At 32.9% G+C, this 20,421-nt stretch overlaps 3 protein-coding genes across 4 annotated transcripts; 2 read left to right on the top strand and 1 right to left on the bottom strand.

Moving 5' to 3' along the window:
- The first annotated feature begins 5,095 nt into the window (after nt 1-5,095).
- On the top strand, nt 5,096-8,279 carry LOC140981219 (RNA-binding NOB1-like protein). The gene is made up of 5 exons (XM_073447546.1): nt 5,096-5,522; nt 5,747-6,833; nt 7,066-7,234; nt 7,602-7,718; nt 7,834-8,279. The coding sequence occupies exons 1-5, from the start codon at nt 5,171-5,173 to the stop codon at nt 7,978-7,980; spliced, it is 1,872 nt and encodes a 623-aa protein (XP_073303647.1). The 5' UTR covers nt 5,096-5,170; the 3' UTR covers nt 7,981-8,279.
- A 662-nt stretch (nt 8,280-8,941) lies between these two features.
- Nucleotides 8,942-14,557, bottom strand: LOC140981114 (probable LRR receptor-like serine/threonine-protein kinase At1g63430). Of its 2 annotated transcripts, none has more exons than XM_073447381.1 (13): nt 14,020-14,557; nt 13,615-13,753; nt 13,381-13,452; nt 13,146-13,289; nt 12,892-13,041; nt 11,703-11,783; nt 11,546-11,610; nt 10,635-10,886; nt 10,345-10,550; nt 10,114-10,246; nt 9,856-10,013; nt 9,532-9,747; nt 8,942-9,440 (listed from the first exon to the last, which is right to left on the bottom strand). In XM_073447381.1, the coding sequence occupies exons 1-13, from the start codon at nt 14,105-14,107 to the stop codon at nt 9,198-9,200; spliced, it is 1,947 nt and encodes a 648-aa protein (XP_073303482.1). In that variant the 5' UTR covers nt 14,108-14,557; the 3' UTR covers nt 8,942-9,197. The 2 variants fall into 2 exon arrangements, with proteins under 2 accessions (XP_073303482.1, XP_073303481.1); XM_073447380.1 differs by having other exon boundaries at nt 11,703-11,819; nt 14,020-14,556.
- Nucleotides 14,558-19,784: 5,227 nt separating this feature from the next.
- LOC140980818 (protein LURP-one-related 11-like) lies at nt 19,785-20,418 on the top strand. Its single transcript, XM_073446873.1, has 2 exons — nt 19,785-20,070; nt 20,149-20,418. The coding sequence occupies exons 1-2, from the start codon at nt 19,846-19,848 to the stop codon at nt 20,416-20,418; spliced, it is 495 nt and encodes a 164-aa protein (XP_073302974.1). The 5' UTR covers nt 19,785-19,845.
- The last annotated feature ends 3 nt before the right edge of the window (nt 20,419-20,421 follow it).

Below are 20,421 nucleotides of genomic sequence, written 5' to 3'. Positions count from 1 at the left end.
ATTTATACTTTTGCGGTAAAAATAAAATAATATTTTTCATATGTCGGATTGAATTGGAGATCAATTTCATAAAATTTACTCATACTTATCAATAAAATAACTAACAAAAATTATACTTTTGCAGTAAAAATGAAATAATATTTTTCATATGTCGAATCGAATTGGAGATCAATTTCACAAAATTTACTCATACGACTACATTACATGAGTTTTTGTGTAAACTTTATTATAATTAAATTTGATTAATTATCACGAGGTCGAATTGAACGTCTGATATCACATCCGTATTTTGACTGAACTTTATAAGATGAATTAATTAATTAAATAATATAAATCCTAGTAGCACAAATTTGGTAATCTAGTCTTTTAAAAAAGCAAAACCAAAGTCGGTGCAACGGAATATGGCAACAACCATGTTACTTAATTACTGTTAAAATCTGACTCCAACATGTGATCAGTACCATCTATTTCCCTGGACTCAAATACCACGATTTCACGGATCACTTTTTTGAGATGAATATTCTATTTTAGTTATCTTATTTTTTATGTCAAAAATATTACTTTTATTGTATATATAAACAGTGTTGACTCGTCTCACGAATAAATATAATTAAAATCGTCTCACAAAAAACCTACTCTTTGTTGTAATACATATGTTAATTTGATTTTCATATATAAGATGTATTATGTAGTTTTTTTTTCGTTAACGAGATTATGATAATGAAAAAAAAAGTATGATTTATTTTTTTGGTAATCTAAATTTGTATGTATATTTACTATTAATAATTAAATTAAAAACTATAAATTTACTACTTTCATTTTCTCTAACAAAAATTAAGACGATGAGAGACTTGGAGTGGTCATCAAGAGCAGATTCTGAGTTATAAGCTCAGACTTTACCATCATAGCAACAACAGCTTTAATTCAGACCAAAGCAAACCCCTTCTACTGTGCGAACACCTTTTCCATATTCGCTATATTTGTGCTCCGATCTCTTGTGATACTACTAAATATTGAGATTTACAGCGAACCCGCGATTTAATAATCGAGATCAATATTTTCTGTTGAAACGAACTTCAGTGTTTACGAAGATAGATCATTGTGTGCAACTCGAAAGATTCAAGAAATATGGAATGGAGACTTGATCGGGTCGATTTTGAAGAATGAACTTGCCACCACTACTTTGAAGTTGCCCTTTTTGTCTGGTTCGTTTTGGGTGAATTTATTGACAAGTTATCTCATAATATCGAATGGAAGAGTAACATTGTATCTTTGACTTATTTGAACATTATGCCTAGTGGATACAGTGCCGGTCCGCCACCTCATATGACAAAGCCCGGGTGCTCCAAATTTTTTTTAAAAAAATTATATGTAAATTTTGAATTATTTTGATATTAGTCCGGGTAGATCAATTTAAAATATTAAAAAATTATAGAGTTTAAAATTATAGCTCGGGTAGAGCCAGTGGCGGAGCCAGAAATATGGCTCTACCCAAACTAGAATTTTAAACTCTAAAATCTTCTAATATTTTAAATTGATCTATCCGGACTAATATCATATTATTTTAAAATTATACAAAATTTACATATAAATTTTTTTAATATCATATTATTTTAAAATTATACAAAATTTACATATAAATTTTTTTAAAAAAAATTGGACCACCCGAGCTAAAAGCACGGGTATATGCCTATGTAGTTCTGCCCTGAGTAGAACCATATTCCTGACTGGGACACTTATTAGATAACATTGTCACGTATAAAAGCATGGGAAGTATAACATTTCCACATCGTTTGGCGTTATTGTGTGTGACAACTTAATATAATAATTGATATATTTTATCTGCATAAATCGATTAAAAATTAGAAATTCTTTCAAACTCATATCATTGGACATTTTATGGTTTGGGGGTACGTTCAATCTATCTTATCTATTAGACACCACAATACAATAAATTATTTTATCTATCAACTTTTTTTATCTATTAGACACCACAATACAATAAATTATTTTATCTATCAACTTTTTTTTAATCATTCATACTATATATCGACATATTTACATCGTTCCATCTCATATCAGACATCATTAGTATTTTCTAAAAAAATACAAAAACAATATCGTAATGAATATGAAACACAAATGAATACATGTTAAAGGGTGTTAGAACAATACTTTATTCGAGCATATTGTTCAATTATAATTTATTGCAAACAATGAAACGATATATCAAATCTTAAATATATATCTTACTTATTTACACAAATTATGATGAATTTCAAATGATATAATTTCATCAAATGACATAATTATTAGATGAATTTGAAATTCATCGTAATTAATATGAAATGTTATAAGTATACAAAATTAAATTTGAAATTCATGATTTTGCTTATATAAAACAATAAATACATATTTAAATAAAATTGAATTTAATTGATTTGTAGATCCAATTGCAAGCTCACCAAATTCTACCGTATACAGTGTTAATGTATAGTCCATTTTTATGCAGAGTTATATATATTTTAGAGTTGAGCAGAATGTGTTAGTTATGACAAAAATTTGTGTGAGATGGTCTCACGGATCGTATTTTGTGAGACTGATTTTTTATTTGAGACATTCATGAAAAATTATTACTTTTTATGCTAAGAGTATTACTTTTTATTGTGAATATCGGTAGGATTGACTCATCTCACAGATAAAGATTCGTGAGCACAAGAGACCTAATCACCTCACATACAACGAAATAAACTCTCATACAACGAAATAAACTCGTTGATTCAAGATAAATTGTGCTCCCAACCTAAACGCTGTCGTTTTCACTATTGGTTTGTTTCGAGGATCGTTTTTCAATGGGAAAATGAGGAAAACGGGAGTCACGGATGAGTTTATTAAAAAAAAGGAGTCAATGTAATTTATTTTTTTTATCCTTTATTTAAAATTTGTTTAAAAACTAATTTTTTCATTATTGTATTTTAATTTTATATATAATAAAATTTATAATTTAATTAAATAAAAAAACTTACTCGACTCAATCCTAGATCTCATTTCATTCCTTATATTCACAAAAAATCATTTTCTTCTCAACCTTCCATCCTCTCATTTTTTTGGCTAACAATTAACCACAAATCTACAAGTTATTCATCTGCAACAAATCCAATAAGAAAACCACGTATTGTTAAGAAATTTATTTTGAGATATTAAATTTATTGGGTCTCGTCAGTGTTCACAAAGCTTCACCCTGGGTCGTGAAGCCGTACCCACAGTGCTTCACGTGAAGCACTTGGTGCTTCATGACCCAAAAGTGAAGCACAAGTGCTTCACGACCCAAGACCCAGGGTCGTGGGCTTCACAACCCACCCGGGGTCGTGACGTGAAGACTTCACGACCCCGTCACGACCCATTAATTTTAAATTTTTATAATTAATAAACTTTGTTTTGTTTTAAATTTATACAACTAATAATCTTTTTGTTTGTTTTTTTTACATGTTTACTTTCCGCTAAACTTTGAAAGAATCAATTTTTTGAATGCAAGTTAACTTTAGGATCAAGATACGTTGAAATCTGTAAGAAGATTGTATCATTTTTAAATAAGAAAGAGATAAAATATTTGATGCAGTACACTCAATTTAGTAATTTAATTTTATGTGCTAAGGATTATAACAATTTCAATCAAAACTGGGTCGAAGTTATGACTCGTCACAAACACGCGACCCAATTTTGGTGGGTCGCGTGGTTCGAGATGGGTCGAGAAGCATAATTTTGGCTTCTCGACCCATAAAGCTATATATATANAACATTAATTTCATATGCTTCGATATACATTCATTAAAGTGAATATGTAATGAAATTTGTTATGAATTTTTTTAGTTCTATTATTATAAAATTTGTTATGAATTTTAGTGGAATTATAAAATTTGTTAATATTTTTAGTCGAGTATAAATTCAACCCACATTGTTAGAATAAGAGATACATTCTTCTACTTGTTATGAATTTTTTAACCAACATACTTAAATTACAACATATAACTAATGTTTACACAAATAAATTTTTTATATATATTTATATTCTAATCATATATAAAGTGAATTAAACATTCATTCCAGTGAACATGTTGGAGTGAAATTTGTTATGGATTTTTTAAGTTCCACTATTGTTATGAATTTTAAATACATTAAATATTCAGTCGATATTCAACTCACATGGTTTGACTAAATATAACTCGTATTAAAATGTTTACATAATTATAAATTTTTTATATACTTCATATACATTCTTATTATATTTAAATAAATCATCATAACTATCAATTATATATTATTTCAAAAGCTCAAAATCCACAAACTCTATTCACTCAACCCAAAATTGACCCAAACCCTAAAGTAAACCCTAAACCAAACTCCAAACTCCACTCACTCGACCCAACCTTCTCAACTTGACCACAAAACTCGACTCACTCTTATGTTATTCTATCAATTTGTTAAAAGTTCATATAATATGTATCATTTATGAAATCTATACAAATTAAGAAGAGTTGGTCGAGCTATACAAATTATGAAATTTATACAAATTATATGTATCATTTATGAAATCATTTACCCACAATAAGAAGAGTAAAAATAAATTTTATTCTTATTTTTTTAAAAAAAAAATTTTCGACCCACTTTCTTATTATTATTATTATTTAAAAAAATAAATAAAAAAGAAATAAAAAAATTTTAGAAGACTCTTCTTATTATTATTTTTATTTAAAAAAATAAAAAAAATTTAGAAGAGTGGGTCGACCCACTCTTCTAATTTTTTTTAGAGTTCGACCCACTTGCTTATTTTTTATTTTTATTTTTATTTATTTCAGTACCTCGACCCACTTGAGTTGAGTTCTTCACACCTGGATCGAGAGGCTGAAGAGTGGGTCGAGCTCGACCCAAATAAAGAGCTCGACCCAGGTGAAATATATCTAACTAATTAATGAATTAATTAATGATATCATCTAACTAACATATTACCTTTTCTCAATTTAAAAAAATCAAAATTTTTTTTATTTAATTAAATTTTAAATGGATCGTATATTTTTTATTGAGCCGTTTTTCAATACCCATATTTTATTTCTATTTCCTGTTGTAGGGTTTTATATTCCCACTCTTGCTTCTCCATACAAGCACCACTGCCATGGAGGTAATAGCCCAGCCCACTGCTCCACTGTGTTGGAGCAACATCCTAAAGCAGCAACCAGAAAAACTACAGCATAGTTCCAGACTCGGCCTCCAATGCGCCGATGCGAATAACCAACAGAGCGACGTTTTGGTGGGCTGCTGTAAGTCGTCGAAGGGCATAGCAGTGGCGGTGGTCGATGCCAATGCCATAATACAGGGCGAAGAGCGCCTTTCTCACGCGGCCGATCGCCTCGTTTCAGTCGCTGACGTAATTGATGAAATCCGCGACCCCTCCTCCCGCCGCTTTCTAAACTTCTTGCCCTTCCCTGTGGATACTCTGGAACCATCCCCTGAAGCCCTTAAGAAAGGTATTTTAACGCTTTTTTCTGGTTTAACTCTTGTGTGTTATCTTACTTGGTATTTTAATTCATTAAAGAAAAGTTTGTGTCTTTGTTGTGCTATAAATTCATTTTTCCGATCTTACTCCCACTTTTACATCATCATCGTGGAACTAGTAATGTCACATTTACTCGCAATAACTTTATTAGCTCAAGTTTGATCTTAAATGAGTTGAATGTCCCGCAATTTGCAGTTATCAACTTTGCCAGAGCAACTGGTGACTTGCAAACACTTTCGGATGTGGATCTTAAGCTCATTGCTTTGACTTATACATTAGAGGCACAGATACATGGGACTCAGCATCTCAGAGACAGCCCTCCTCCTATTCAAACAGTCAATGTCAAAAGGCTTCCTGAGAAAGACTTACCTGGATGGGGTTCGAATGTCCCTAATCTCGAGGAGTGGGAAGCCCTGGAGCATGAGTTTGACAGTGTGTCTAATTTCAGTTCAAAAATTTTACCCGTCAAAGATTTGAACCTTGGGCTAAACTCAGCCGATCAACTTAGTATAGAAAATGTTCCAAGTCAAGATGGCAGTGCCTCACACTTTGAGAGTCAGGAGGTTGGTGATGATGGTGTTAGGAAACCTAGGAGATACTTTCCAAAGAAGATTGAAGTAAAAATTGAGGGGAAAAAGATGGTGGCTGATGGTATTGATGCATCACAGGGACAATTTGATGATAATTCTGGCGATTGGCGACCCGCTGTGAGCCGGAGCACTCACAGAAGATATATCAGGAGGAAAGCCAGACGGGAAATGAGTGATTCACTTGACACATCCAGTAACGTGGAAAATGAAAACCTTGATGATTCTGAATGTCCAGAGCTGCTGATGGAAGAAAGTTACGAGCAAGGGACAGATGGTAACTCTAAAGATGTTGAGGCCCGCAACAAGAACAATGGAGATGTAGACATTTCTACATATTTTAATAGGATGAAACTGGAAGAGGAATCCTTGATATCTTTTCAGGACTGCAACGAACTGAGCAATCCTAGTGAGGGTTTGGGATCCAATAGTATCAAGCTGACAGATGCTGCACAGGAAGATGTTTCTATCATCGATGAAGACATGCAGAACCTGGAGATAAGAAGCCAGATTAGTGAAATGGCTGATACATCGCATATGGATGATATAAGCAGTGAACAGAGCTGGACTCTTAGATCATTGTCAGAATCCAGTGTAGCTTGTATAACTAGTGACTTTGCAATGCAAAATGTGCTTCTACAGATGGGTCTACGACTTCTTGCACCTGGTGGGATACAAATTCGCGAGCTTCACAGGTACATGTGCAATTTTTAGGAGCATCTCCACAAGCAACCCTGATAATGATCTTGGCTGTTTCTTGTTTTATTATGTTTGTGGTGAACTATTTTATTCACGTTGGTCTAGCTCTTATCTGTTGTTATTCGTCTCCTTTATTTCAAGTCATCGAGTATGATGTTTGGGTGATAACGATGTAACTTTGCAGTTTGATTTTTTTAGTGATTTCACTGGTTTAATATTTTTCTGCAGGTGGGTTCTGAAATGCCATGCTTGTTTTAAGGTGACCACCGACATTGGCAGAATTTTCTGTCCAAAATGTGGCAATGGCGGCACACTACGTAAAGTAGCTGTGACAGTTAATGAAAATGGTATCGTGTTGGCTGGTCGTCGACCTCGCATATCCTTGCGTGGAACAAAGGCAAGTATAGTTCATCTGTTGCTAACTTTGGAAGTAACAATGGAAGCTTTTGGGTTATTATTCTACTTTCCTTTGTCGCTATCAATATCTGGGATCTAGTTTGTAATTTTTCTCCTGTGATATGCTTTCTTTCTCGTGATATTTTACTTCAAATTAGCTTGGTTTTGACTAGAGAAGTTCTTGCTGAGGTCAATCTCCAAATGATTCAACCTTTCTTTTACGTGTACCATTGTTTGCCAACGTGTTTGCCGAGCTTTTGAAAGTTGACAGTTTTTGAAAGTAGACGTACAACCAATTGTGTATGTCAGTCAATGAACGTTTTATCCAAAAAGGGTTGCTTAGCTCTGGTAAATGGTCCCTTTTGCAGTTCTCGTTACCTTTACCCCAAGGTGGTCGAGATGCGGTTACAAAGAACCCCATTTTACGTGAGGATCAGCTACCTCAGAAGTTTCTGCATCCGAAAATAAAGAAGAAAAATAAGCAGGTGGATTGCAATTATCTTCATAATTTATAATCAATGCTTTTTAATGTACTTCCTTCATCCTGTAAATTACCCTGTATTAATATTCTACCCATGTTTTTAATTGATTGTTTTGTAGGATGACGACTTCGTTGTGCCGGATGATATCTTCCGCCATCACACAGATAAGAAAGCTCCTCTCCAACCTCCAGTGAGGAGAGCTTTGGCCGTCTTCAGTGGAAAGAGGAATCCTAATGACAATCATTTTTCACGCCCTAGATGTTAAACAATTCATTTTGCTTCAAGATTCATACAAATGGTGGTGCATTAATTTCGTGATGGCCTTATTAGAGGAGGTCTGATGTGATGAAACCCGGAAATTTTCGTTTTTGCTTCTGAGTTATGATCCAGGATGATCTGTGTATTTTTGTTTTCTCTTGTGGAGGACTTGCCTGTCGCACAAGGACTTTGAACAACTCGGTTTTAGGATGTTACTATTATGGAGTTAAATGGTACAAAGTGAAGAACACCGAGATTTAATTATAATTGGAAATGAAAGTTTTACTGTTCTGGTTGGATCTTCAACTCGTTTTACTTTAGAAGTGTGGATTTTAAAATATGGTTCTTGCGATGACAAAATTCTAAGATATGATATTGAAAATTCTTAGGTTAGGCTTAAGTTAATGTATTTCAAATTTTACTATCGGTGAAACAATTTCAATTTATATCAAATAGACCATTTCAATAATAATTATAATAAATTTAAATATACTTGAATATCATTTAAAATTCATGTTCAAAATCAAACATCTTACTATCAATCCATTTCAAAATCAAATCTCTTCGATTAGATAAAACCAATCAATCCAGACCAATATAAAATCCTATGAACTTTGATCTCTGCTCATTTTTCATCGCACCTGGACATCAAATCGACTTTGTTGCTCATATCAGCCAATTTTAATAAGTTGTCTTTTCCAACTAATACCATTCACACGAAAAAGTCAGTAAAAAGACAACAGCTTTATCCGCCCTTTAACACCATTTCCATGCAAAGTTCGAAATGCCAACTTATAAAATTGTAGTTCAATTTAAAAGATAAAAAGGTACTTTCGTGCAAAATGTAGAACACCCAACTCAGGGAATCTGTCCGAATATCAAAATCTGTCCAAGTATTCTCGAGTGAGGTCGATTTGATTTTGGCAGCTTGGTTTCTGGTTTTTGTTGCAAACTCTAGATAATTCGCAGAAGCGACAAAATTGCCCCCTCGAATTAACCCGCTCAACCTGTACTACCTACCACAACCTTAAAAAGGCAAAGATCATACAAAAGAATCGAGAGATTTGCCTAACCCACGATTCTTACAACACGCAAGATTTACGAGAACTTCGACGCCTCAACAAGATCATGAGAGATCAAAGAATATAAAAAAATGGGTAACGGAAAACATATTGCTACTCTACATTTATGATTATGATTTATGTTGTAGAGTTTGAATCGACATCATGATAGAGTGAGCTCAGCCCAAGCCAAAGAAGACACCTTGAGCTCTGCAGATATAGATGTATCGATCCCGGTTTCCAGCATCGAGCATAGATCTTGCATCGATGTCCTGGTGCTGGAATTGGGACGGATGCATAGATTTGCCACTTCACAAATCACCTTCAAGTCATCCGAACTGAAATGTTTCAGCTCGGGGTCAACCACGTAAGACATAACATCAGGCGATTCCAAGAATTCTTTAGCCTGCATGAGTTCAATAATAAATAAAGTAATTTCCCTTTCAAGAATCAAGATAATAATAAAGGAAAAGTTCAAAAAGTTCATAAATCCTTACCCAATCAACTAAGCACCCTTTATCTTTGCAGTATGGAGGTCTACCACTGACGAGTTCGAGTAAAAGAATCCCAAATGCGTATATGTTTCCCTGGGTATCAAGACCGCGTCTTTCTAAAGAACTTGGAAGGATACAAACATCACCTTCGTTACTTATCGAGCCCGAGCTCTTCTCAGATCTGGATAGAATCGTCTTCCAGCACTCAAAATCAACTAGCTGCAAGAAAATATAAGAGTAATCAAATAAGAAACGAATAATGGGATTTGGAAGTAGAAGAACAGACCTTTTTAATATTCATATGACCGAACACTGATCTATAGTCACCTTGGGGGAAAATTCATCGGTCAGATAGATAGAACCCGAGTTTAATTCAGATAAAGAAAATGGCGGATTAAGTTCCGTGTGCAGATACTTAAGCCCACGCGCGATGCCAATAATGATTTTCATACGTCTAGTCCAAGAGAACTGGCATCCTTCTCCATCTGCGAGTTACCAGAAACAGGGTCATTTCTCGTCAGGCTGTTTAAAAAATATTAGTTCCATAAAAAACAGAGGAAAAAAATACATCAGAAATTAACTTACAATGAAGGTGCTCGTAAAGAGTCCCGTTCGACGCATATTCAAACACCAGCATCCTCGTAAATGGACTGCTTTCTCGACAATATCCAAGAAGTTTTCCAACATTCTCATTATTTAACCTTGCCAAATCTGCCACCTGAACAATGAATAACACAACTCCAAAATCTTATTATCCACATGAAAAAGTCGAGAAAAAATCCGTAAGTTGCTAATTACCAAAGAATGATCGAATACCTCGTTCTGGAAATAAAGCTCGAGATAGCCTGCCCAATTCTCTTCTTTGATACAAAGGGATATCACAGCAATTTCAGATCCACCTTTCAAAGTGCCTTTGTAAACCACACTATCCGGAGATGATCCAATGATGTTGCTGAAATCTTCACAGGCTAACTCCAGTTCTTGTCTGCTATATTTTGGTACATCTTTCAGAGCTTCAGAATCTGTTAGCAAACATTTCATTCAGCTTTGGCACCAGCGAAAAATGACAACAAGAAACTAAAATATACACAGACACCTTCATTCACCTATGTAAATTGTCATGTACTCCTTTGTACTTGAAGATTTCTTCCAGGGCATAATGATAGAAGGTTTGCTCTTCCATTTCTGAATGGCAGCTAAAAGAGCCATGACAAATAGAAAACCTACCATTACTCCGGTGACTATTTCAAGAGCCAAGAGCCATGCAGGTTTTGATGCATTAGCTATATGTTTTGTTCTGTCTTCAGTAGGTATGTGTGTTGTGTTAAGTCTTGGACGTGATTTGGAAGTTAGACGGCCTGCAATGAAAGTTTCATCAATACTAGCCACAACACTGAACTTATATTGACACAAACTCATGGCATTTTTAATTTATTTTCCTGGAAACATATCCATATCATTTTCAAATTTTTACCAAAAATATAAATTTATCCCACTTTCACGCTCCTCTATGTAATTATTATTAATCTAACTCATCACTCATAAAAAAAATTCTATAATTATATGATATTTTAAGACAAAACATTATGTTTCAAATTCTAAAAGATTCACTTATCAATAATTATCAAAGAAATAAATAACCAACATATTAACATGGTAAGTTATGAAATGGCATCTATTAGAAAATGACATTTTGGGAAATATGACCAAACGTAAACCGCATTTCCAATATATCTTCCAGAAATATATTTCAGGAAACATTTTCTGCAAACAATGGAAACATGTTCAAACATATAGCTCCACCATTGTGCAAGAATTTTAAAGGATCACATGCAACAAAAACTCATGACACCTGCATTAAAAAATGCCGATGCAGAATTACGAGACTCTATGTAGTCATTTCATCTATATTTTTCGTTCTTCACCAAAAAGATCATTGAACTGTCACTATCTATATGTTTCCTTAATGGCAAAGCTAACATAGATTACAGTAACATTAATAAACAGGGTCACCTACCACATTGCGCAGGAGGCCTCTGTTTGGAATCCTTATCTTGAAGGCAATTCCCCCGAAAGCTTGATCTATATTGAAAGTAAGAACATAAAGTACCTCACATGAAGGGCAAGGGCAATAAGAAACTGATTAAGGGGGCAATGTAAAAAACACAAAGTACCTCGAAAGATATGCCAAGCATTTGGGTATGCTTCCGATCAAAAAGTTATAAGAAAAGTCGGCCACTTTTAGCTGGGATGAACTACACAAACCCATAGGGTTGCCATTTAGAGCATACCTGGAATTATTTCGAAGAGGCAACACTAAGAAACAAGTTCTTAGATTGAGTATGTTAGGTATTCATCGAAAGTGTACATAGTGAAGCAATCAGATAACAGTCCAACACAGATACGAGTCCACAAATTCTTCATAGATAAATGACGGGATTCTACAATCCTATAAAAAGAGATCCTTATGTAGACTTCATTAGGATAAGCTGACTTTTGGCAATAAACAAGTCACTACCACTAGGAGGAATCACAATAAGAATATAAGAATATAAGATCGCAGGTCAAGACAGCGATTTCATGATACAAATATCGCCAGGAAAAAATAATCAAGGGACAATCATCCATCAGGGATTAACATCTGAGAAACATAAATGCTGTCATGTATTCCCCCTTTTCCAATTAATACAAAGTCTAGTGTTCTAAAACTCGGGCTAGGCAGCTGCCTAGGCGCTAGGCGTCGCCCCACCGCACCGAAAAGGTGCTAGGCGGTTAGATTTTTTTTGGGAATTTTTTTTGGACTTTTAATTTTTGAAAACTTAATTAAACCAAAACATCACATAAAAAGAATTATAGGTTTCTTCTTTTAATTTTTTGGGATTGAAAGCCTAGTTAAAACCACGATTTGTTGGCTTGCACTTATTCTAACACACTACTCTCATCTTCTTTGTCTGCTTTCTTCTGCACACATAAAAAAATCGAACTAGGCCATAAAGGTAATTTTGCTCTTTATTTTGGTTTCTTTTGCATTGCCTATTATCCTTACTAGCTTTAAGCTGAACAAGCACGAGGAATGAACCAAGTGTCAATTGGATTTTAACAAAGTTTGAGCTGAAATTTATTATAACAATCATTACAAGTATCTTGATAAAATGAAATCCGTTTAGCGGCGGCTAGTCCTTGCCTAAGCGGTCTAAGCTCTAGGCATTGGATGTGGCGTCCGACTAGCGTCTAGCGAATTTTAGAACTTTGACACAAACATAAAGAAAATACAAGATAATTTGCACAAGGAAATCAAATTCAATTTGAGTAGGACAGAGTATTCAAAAGTTCAAGAAGTCTGTGAGAGTATTTTCTACTTACGTCCCCTGCATATTAGATGAAGATGCTGGGCCATTACTAGCAGGGATAGATCCCAAAAGCTTATTCCTATCGAGTCGAAGTTCCTCAAGGTATTTCAAGTTACCTAATTCAGAAGGTATCTTTCCAGTCAATCCATTGGAGCCAAGATTTCTGTAAAAGCAGAATATAACAGTTAATTAACAGTAAGAAAATGAATAAAAAATAGTATAAAACTTCATGAATGAGTTTCGATATCTAGAACTCAATCAACGAACATTTTCACTATGGCAGTTAAGCTTCCGATCTCGGGTGGAATCATTCCGGTTAGCTGGTTTGAACTTAAATCCAACACCTTGAGTTCTTTTAAAATGCCGATTTCCTTTGGTATTGTACCGATCAATGAATTCCCATGCAGAATTCTGTAAATGAAAGACAGAAACAACCAGTCAATATGACCCCAGCTTAACAATTATCAATAAAATCCAATTTGATCGCACAATAAGAGCTTACAACTCTTGCAAAGCTGAGAGCTGGTACAGCTCTGGAGCAACAAAACCCTTCAATGATGCCCCGGATATGTTGCTGCAATTTGAGTGATGTCACAAATGAGAGTTTAATTTGACAATAACATCATACTGCTATACACTCCCACATTCTCGCCATCAATCTCATTAATTGAAGTATATAAATTCTTGCATTGGTGGCCACAATTTTCTATTAAATAGAACCAATGGAAAAGCTTACATCTTTATTACATTATCCCCAGCCATAGAACAAGAAATGCAGGACCAATCACAAGGATCCGAATCTAGAGAATTCCAATTCGACAGAATCAGCAGCGGGTCCTCAATAATAGCTCTCTTAAAGGAAGTTAAGGCTTCAACTGAAAAAACCCAAAAATTTCTGGTAAGAAAGTTTTCAAATATGAACTCTACTCAACAATTTGCAATAGCCACATTCATAAATTCACTTGCCACGTTTCTCAACAACAAAATCGAAGATGTTTACACAATTACGTCAGATAATAGCTCCGACAAAATTGATTAATTATCCATCACATTACTTAAAAAGGATAAAAAAAACTATGCTTCCGAAGTATCAACAATCAAGATCTGTGGAATAAAATACAAGTGAAGGGGTAAAACTCGCCTTCATTCTTCGGAAATGCAGCAACACAATCAGCAAGAAAGAGCCCTAAACTCAGCAAAAGAACTTGACATGAAGTAAAACATTCCATCTTTTTCCAAGATTTCACACACAGAAAAACACTCAACAGCTTGACGAATCACCCATCTACAACAGATTAACAGAAGTCTTGGAAAGAAACAAAGAAAAGATTCTAAAGAGTTAAAAAGGAAGTGGGTCAAGAATTGGAGAAGTAAAAAAGAAATCTAAAAAACCAGAAGAGGATAAGCAAGATTCCCTCTTTCTTTCTTGGTGAAATGGAAAGGATTTAAGAAACCAAAGCGAGCAAACTTAACAGAAATATGGGATAAAAGAATCAGCAACAACCCGTGAAAGCAAAACCACTGAAAAATGGGAGTGGATTTAAAAAAGGAACCCTCGAAGAAGAGAAAGACTTGAATCCAAAGAGAGGTTTGGTGTCAGTAACAGAGAGTGACAGGCGGTGAAAGCAAAAGAAAAATGGATAAAATGAAGAAAAAAACCTTGCAAATTCGAGTCGCGGAAAGAGCTGGATAGAGTGTGACGTTCATGATTTTGTCTGTTTGTGTTTAAAGAATATAAATTGACAGTTATTATTTGTTTACTTGTCTGTCGTTTTTGGTGGGGATGCAAGGTCGGAGCACGAAAATGGTAGTGGTTTAGTGGAATAACAGCTTTAACTTTAAATTCTAACTAATTTTTTATCAAATAAATTTATTTTATTTTTAACTCTTTTCATTTTGAGTAGGTCTCTCGTGAGACGATCTCACAAATCTTTATCTGTGAGATGTACCGATATTCACAATGAGTAATACTCGTAGCATAAAAAATAATACTTTTTCGTAGATGACCAAAATAAGAGATTCGTCTCACAAAATACGATCCATGAGACCGTCTCACACAAGTTTTTACCTTACATTTTTTCCAAAAATTATTGGATTTTCAATAATTATTATGCTTTCCATTCCAAATCATAAATATTAAAATTTTATAAAATAAAAGGTATATTAAGAAGTTTAAAAAAAATTTGTAACTCTTTTGAGAAAAATTGACTCTACAAAGTTAATATCGTTATTATAGTCAAACATATATTTAATTATGTTTAAGTTAGAGATATGAATGAGTTGAATTTCTAAAATCTTTAAGAATCATATCTAGTAAGCTCGTAAATTTTCGAGAACTGAACGGACTATTCATCGATCTAGTTTTGTAGATAATCTTATTAGAAAAAAAATATATATATTTGCAATATATGATAAAAATAATTATGATATGTTAAGGGTCTTTGAATGAGTGTAATAATTCGAGCTTGAAGTTGAATGACTCGATCAATGAAAATATATATTTGATTATGTTGACATGAAAAATCATTCAATGTAAAGTCGGCCGGTTTTTATAGAAATACATATCTGGTACTTATTAGATAATTCACAAAACTCTTGTGATACGATCTAATGAGTCTATTTTGTAAGACGAGTCTTCTATTAGAATCACCCATTAAAAAATATAATTTTATGTCAAAAATATTAATTTTTATTGTAAATATGATTATAGTTGACTCGTCTCATCAATAAAAATCTGTGAGATTGTCTCACTTCAGACAATTTTGTTTAGTGGATTTCCCAAAACAATGAGACAAATGATTAATTCAGTATCATTTTTTTTATGATTTTGAGAGTAAGATGTTTGTTATTTTTTGGGTTGTCCATTCTATCTGTATTGAACGAAAACGTGTTCTACTTTTTTTAAATAGAAATTATTTTCGCGGATTAATTTATTTGTAGAGGATACATACAATCACAAGCGATGTTACGTTAATATCATTATACAATTATTGTGTTTTTTTTTCATTGGCTCAATTATTGCCTTTTATTTGAACGGGATGTATCATTTTGCGAGTAGGTCTCTTGTGATACGGTCTTACGAATTTTTATCTGTGAGACGGGTCAACCTATCAATATTCACAATAAAAAAGTAATACTCTTAGCATAAATTGTAATAGTTTTTCATGGATGACCCAAATAAGAGATTCGACCCACAAAATTGATCTGTGAGACCGTCTCATAAGAGTTTTTATGTCATTTTGCACTAGATAAACAAAAATATACTATGCTAGATTCTTTTAGAAAAATAGGTTGACCAAAAATAGGTCCATATTCATATTTTTTTAAAAAAATTTCCAGTTTCATAATCTATCTTGCAAGCCCTAATTTCACATAACTCTAAAATTCAATGAAACAATATTTTTAAATTTTTTTGCGAATTTCAAAATGTTTTATCTTTATCTAATCATTAAAAGATCTTTTTGAATTTATTAAAAAAAAAGGTGCTAATAATATATCGAGCAGGTGTCTTGTTACTCAAATAAAATATTCATCTCACAAAATTGACATATGAAACTGTATCAAATGAGTTTTTATATAATATATTGTAGTAATATAGTATAAGGCACAAAGAAGATGTGATATTGTTAAAGCTTGAAGGGTCCTCATGACAGTGCTTCCAAGCAAGACATCCCAAGATTCATTATTATAATTTCCAAATTAGTCAAATTTCATTAAATATATACTCCGAATTTCCAAGATTCCTATCATTATTTTAAAGAACGACAACCGATGATGTGTCGATCATTGATAGGCTCCGATAAAAGAAAATTTGTGTTTTATTTTTAGAAGAATAAATTAAATTTTCTTTCTAACTCGTCTCTTCGCAAAAAAAAAAAAAATTTTGTTAAAATAACAATGATAAATGCATTTGGTTTTGCAAATTATATGGATCTCCTCATGTTGCCATTTTTACTGAAACAATCTTTCCACTTTAGACTTTAATTTTTTAAAAACAGCATAATAATATTTACACAACAATTAATTCAAAGTGGATACTTTGTAATAACTTTTTTTTTTTTGAATGAATTGCATTGGCAGCTGGAAAACATTAAAGGTTGTTCTTCTATTGGGCCCTTTGATCTTAATTTTATTTTCAACAGACACCAACTCAACGAGCCATAATTTATCTTCCAACATTCTGTAGTATTTTATTCAGTGTTCTAAAAGGTAATCATCTAAGACCGTTTATATGGTTGTTTATCGTCTTGATCTTTAAAAAAAATTATATTAGTTGTCCTACATCGGTTGGATAAAATACATGAGAGTTGTATATATGGGCTTGGACAATCCTCCTCTCTTGAGCTAGTTTTTAGGGTTTAGTTAGGTCCAAGTTCCACTCTTAACATGATATCAGGGCACAGGTTCCACCGTTATGTGTTGGACCACCCGTTCTGCCAATAGTTAGGTCATTTGTAAACTTCACGCTCCAGATGTTCATTCTTGGACGTGAGGAGGGTGTATTAGTTGTCTCACATCGGTTGGATAAAATACATGACGGTTGTATATATGGGCTTGGACAATCTTCCCTTCTTGAGCTAGCTTTTGTGATTGAGTTAGATCCAAATTCCAATCTTACCAGACTAAAAATGATCATCGAAACATAATTTCAGAATTAAAATTATATTGATTAAACGAAAAATATAAAATTAAAAATATCACAACCAATACATACATAATTAAAATGGATATTTTTCTTAAAATAAAATGACTTGATCTCTAGATTTGAGAAATTTGCGGGTAAAGAACAAAAAAGCGCCAGATATTTAATGGTTGAGTCCAAGAAAACGTGCATTAGAAGGATGGATTGGAAACATTTGTTTCCACGCTTTTTCTCGGGCAAGCCTAATCATCGACCACTTATATACCATCCATATTTATTGTATTACAGTTTTCATGCTTTGCATATGGCATAAATTATATATCAAATTAAATACTCGAAGCTCTTAAATTAAGCTCTTAAATTTATGTCACGATTTTAACAATATGTATCTATTTGTAATAAATATGATTTTTTCCCCTAATATTATGAATTAGGATATATCCTGTATATTAAATCTGAATGTTTCTAATGATATTTATACTTCATTTTGTGTATCTACATTCTATTTTATATGTAAAATATGTATCAAATTTATTCACAAATAGAGTGCGAAATAAAAAAAAATAGATCGTTTGAAAATTTCTCATTTTACGCGGGTTTAATTCACATGTGAGTCTCCCGTGGGCCGTATCCATAACTCAGCAAACCAGAAACAACTGGGCTCATATGTGAACAGATAACATTAAATGGGCCACATTTAATTTTGTTGTTGGGCCGAGCCGAGATCAAATCGTATTGAACCTTCGACTGCGAACTAGTGTTAGCTTACGAGGAGAGAAGATTGAGTCAAATTTTAAACCAGAGTTACTGCATTAAACGCACGTTTTGTAAATAATAAAATCCATATAAAATAATTAATAAAAAAATAAAATAATGTCCTAATGAGATCATAACAATCTAGACATAATTAATGGAGATATTATATTTGTATACGTATGATAATAACAACAAAACCAGTTCCTCCAATTGGGTTGACGGATATTGGTTAAGTACATACATTTGAAATTTTGTGCGGATCAAAACTTAAATAATTAACGATTTAATTAAATATAATATGTCCTAATATACCACGTAAGCAAAATGGTCCAAACTATAAATTATTTGGTTGTGTATGTAATAATTTAATCACTCTAGCAGTAATTTCATTCTTGATAATAATTAATTATTATGTATAGATATATTCCACATGCACCTGTAAATAAACAATCGAAGAAAATTATTTACGCAATGTTTATTTTGATCATCGCATCTACTTGAGTTAGTCGATTATATTTTCATAAAAACTCATATGAGACAGTCTTACGAGTCAATTTTGTGAAATAAATATCTATCTCTAATCAATTCATGAAAAAATTTTACTTTTATGTTATAGATGTTACTTTTTATTTTAATTACGGATCATGTTGACTAATCTCACGGAAATAGATACGTGAGATTGTATTACAAAAAAACTACTATTATATTTTTATAGACCATAGAAATATTAGTTTGTGGCATGATAAATAATTTAATATAATGGATTTCTATGGTGCATAACTTAATTAATTTTACAATCGCTTGCTATTCACCGTGGTATTTCATGTATACAGGGATGTTTTTAAGCTTGTAACCTGAAATCCGTGATGGTTTAGGCTCGCTAAGTCAAAAAAGATTTTTAAACTCAGACCTAATCGTCGGCTCGTGAGATTTAACGGCTCGATTCGTTTATACCCGTTTGTTGACAAGATGGAGTGCGGGCATCCAAACCTATATATAATCTACATCTTGCTTGCGATATTGTTTAATTTTCTATTATAATATATTTCACAGGAAACTTCTCAATAGTACTCATTTCCAATGTGCTTAATGATCATAAAAATTTAGGTCAAAATTTGCTTCATATATGACAAAATATTTTTATGCGATTAAAAAAAATTCATAAGAAGGTGATGATAATATTGGAATATTTTTTATATGTGCAGACAATTTACTTTAAATTTAATATTCCACGCCTGTTCTCTTCGACCAGCGGTGGCCAACGAAGTTGTGGGCTTCATATATAGATAACCACAGTTTAAGCACTATTGCAAAACGTGAGCAGTCTTAATTTATTCAATAATTATAATAATACTGATGACAAAATTCAATAATTCAAAAACTGATTAATAATTAAATAACTATATAATATAAAATGTTCTGATCTAATCAAAATTACCTACTCACTGAACATGCATGTATGTATGTATGTATGTATATATATAATATATATATACATCCTCGTCGGTTCTTTAAACTCTCAAACATTTAGAATCAAGAGTTTTCAGTAGTTGTCCACTGTTCTTCAAAATGGCAAAAATACACCCTAAAGTAGAGCAAATTACAAATAATCTATCGGAAAAGGAAACATACACTATATGGATGAAATCCCTTATGTTTCATGGAAATGGTTGCACAATTTTCAATTCCAAAGGTGAAATCGCGTTTCGGGTCGACAATTATCAGCAAAGATGCAGTACCAAAGTGTTTTTGTTGGATTCCGAAGGCCAAGTTTTGTTTTCTTTAACTAGAAAGGTAAGCACGTACGTTTCAAACATACAACAATTACTCGTGTTTGGTGTTATTTAGTTCGAGTCGGTTCAAAATTTGCAGAAACTACGAATTTTCCAACGCTGGGAAGGCTTCAAATGGATTTATTCAAAGGGAAAAACTGATAGACTACCATGGTTTCAAGTTAGAAGAAATCACATTATTTTATTCCGCAATATGTCTTTCCAAGTTAGTTTCAAGTGTGATGAAAAGATTAGAGATTGCTACAAGATTTTAGGTTTGGAAGGGAAATCCATACTCAAGATTATAGACTTTTCAGGCCAAATTTTGGCAGAGGTCAGTCTTGTTAGTGCATATATATACACACAGTAATAT

Source organism: Primulina huaijiensis, chromosome 7, assembly GCF_012295235.1.
Source record: "Primulina huaijiensis isolate GDHJ02 chromosome 7, ASM1229523v2, whole genome shotgun sequence".
In the NCBI taxonomy this organism is placed as follows: domain Eukaryota; kingdom Viridiplantae; phylum Streptophyta; class Magnoliopsida; order Lamiales; family Gesneriaceae; genus Primulina; species Primulina huaijiensis.
The sequence above is the reverse complement of the archived record's forward strand: the minus strand, read 5'-3'. Positions and strand labels throughout refer to the sequence as shown.

What these genes read in the sequence shown, in the direction of transcription:
- LOC140981219 (XM_073447546.1), top strand. Translation starts at nt 5,171, where the DNA reads ATGGAGGTAATAGCCCAGCCCACTGCTCCACTGTGTTGGAGCAACATC. An exon ending in CAAATTCGCGAGCTTCACAG is followed by an intron (nt 6,834 to 7,065) that starts GTACATGTGCAA and finishes ATTTTTCTGCAG; the next exon opens with GTGGGTTCTGAAATGCCATG. An exon ending in TATCCTTGCGTGGAACAAAG is followed by an intron (nt 7,235 to 7,601) that starts GCAAGTATAGTT and finishes TCCCTTTTGCAG; the next exon opens with TTCTCGTTACCTTTACCCCA.
- LOC140981114 (XM_073447380.1), bottom strand. Translation starts at nt 14,107, where the DNA reads ATGGAATGTTTTACTTCATGTCAAGTTCTTTTGCTGAGTTTAGGGCTC. An exon ending in GTACATGACAATTTACATAG is followed by an intron (nt 10,551 to 10,634) that starts GTGAATGAAGGT and finishes GTTTGCTAACAG; the next exon opens with ATTCTGAAGCTCTGAAAGAT. An exon ending in AGCTTTATTTCCAGAACGAG is followed by an intron (nt 10,247 to 10,344) that starts GTATTCGATCAT and finishes TTCATTGTTCAG; the next exon opens with GTGGCAGATTTGGCAAGGTT.
- LOC140980818 (XM_073446873.1), top strand. Translation starts at nt 19,846, where the DNA reads ATGGCAAAAATACACCCTAAAGTAGAGCAAATTACAAATAATCTATCG. An exon ending in TGTTTTCTTTAACTAGAAAG is followed by an intron (nt 20,071 to 20,148) that starts GTAAGCACGTAC and finishes CAAAATTTGCAG; the next exon opens with AAACTACGAATTTTCCAACG.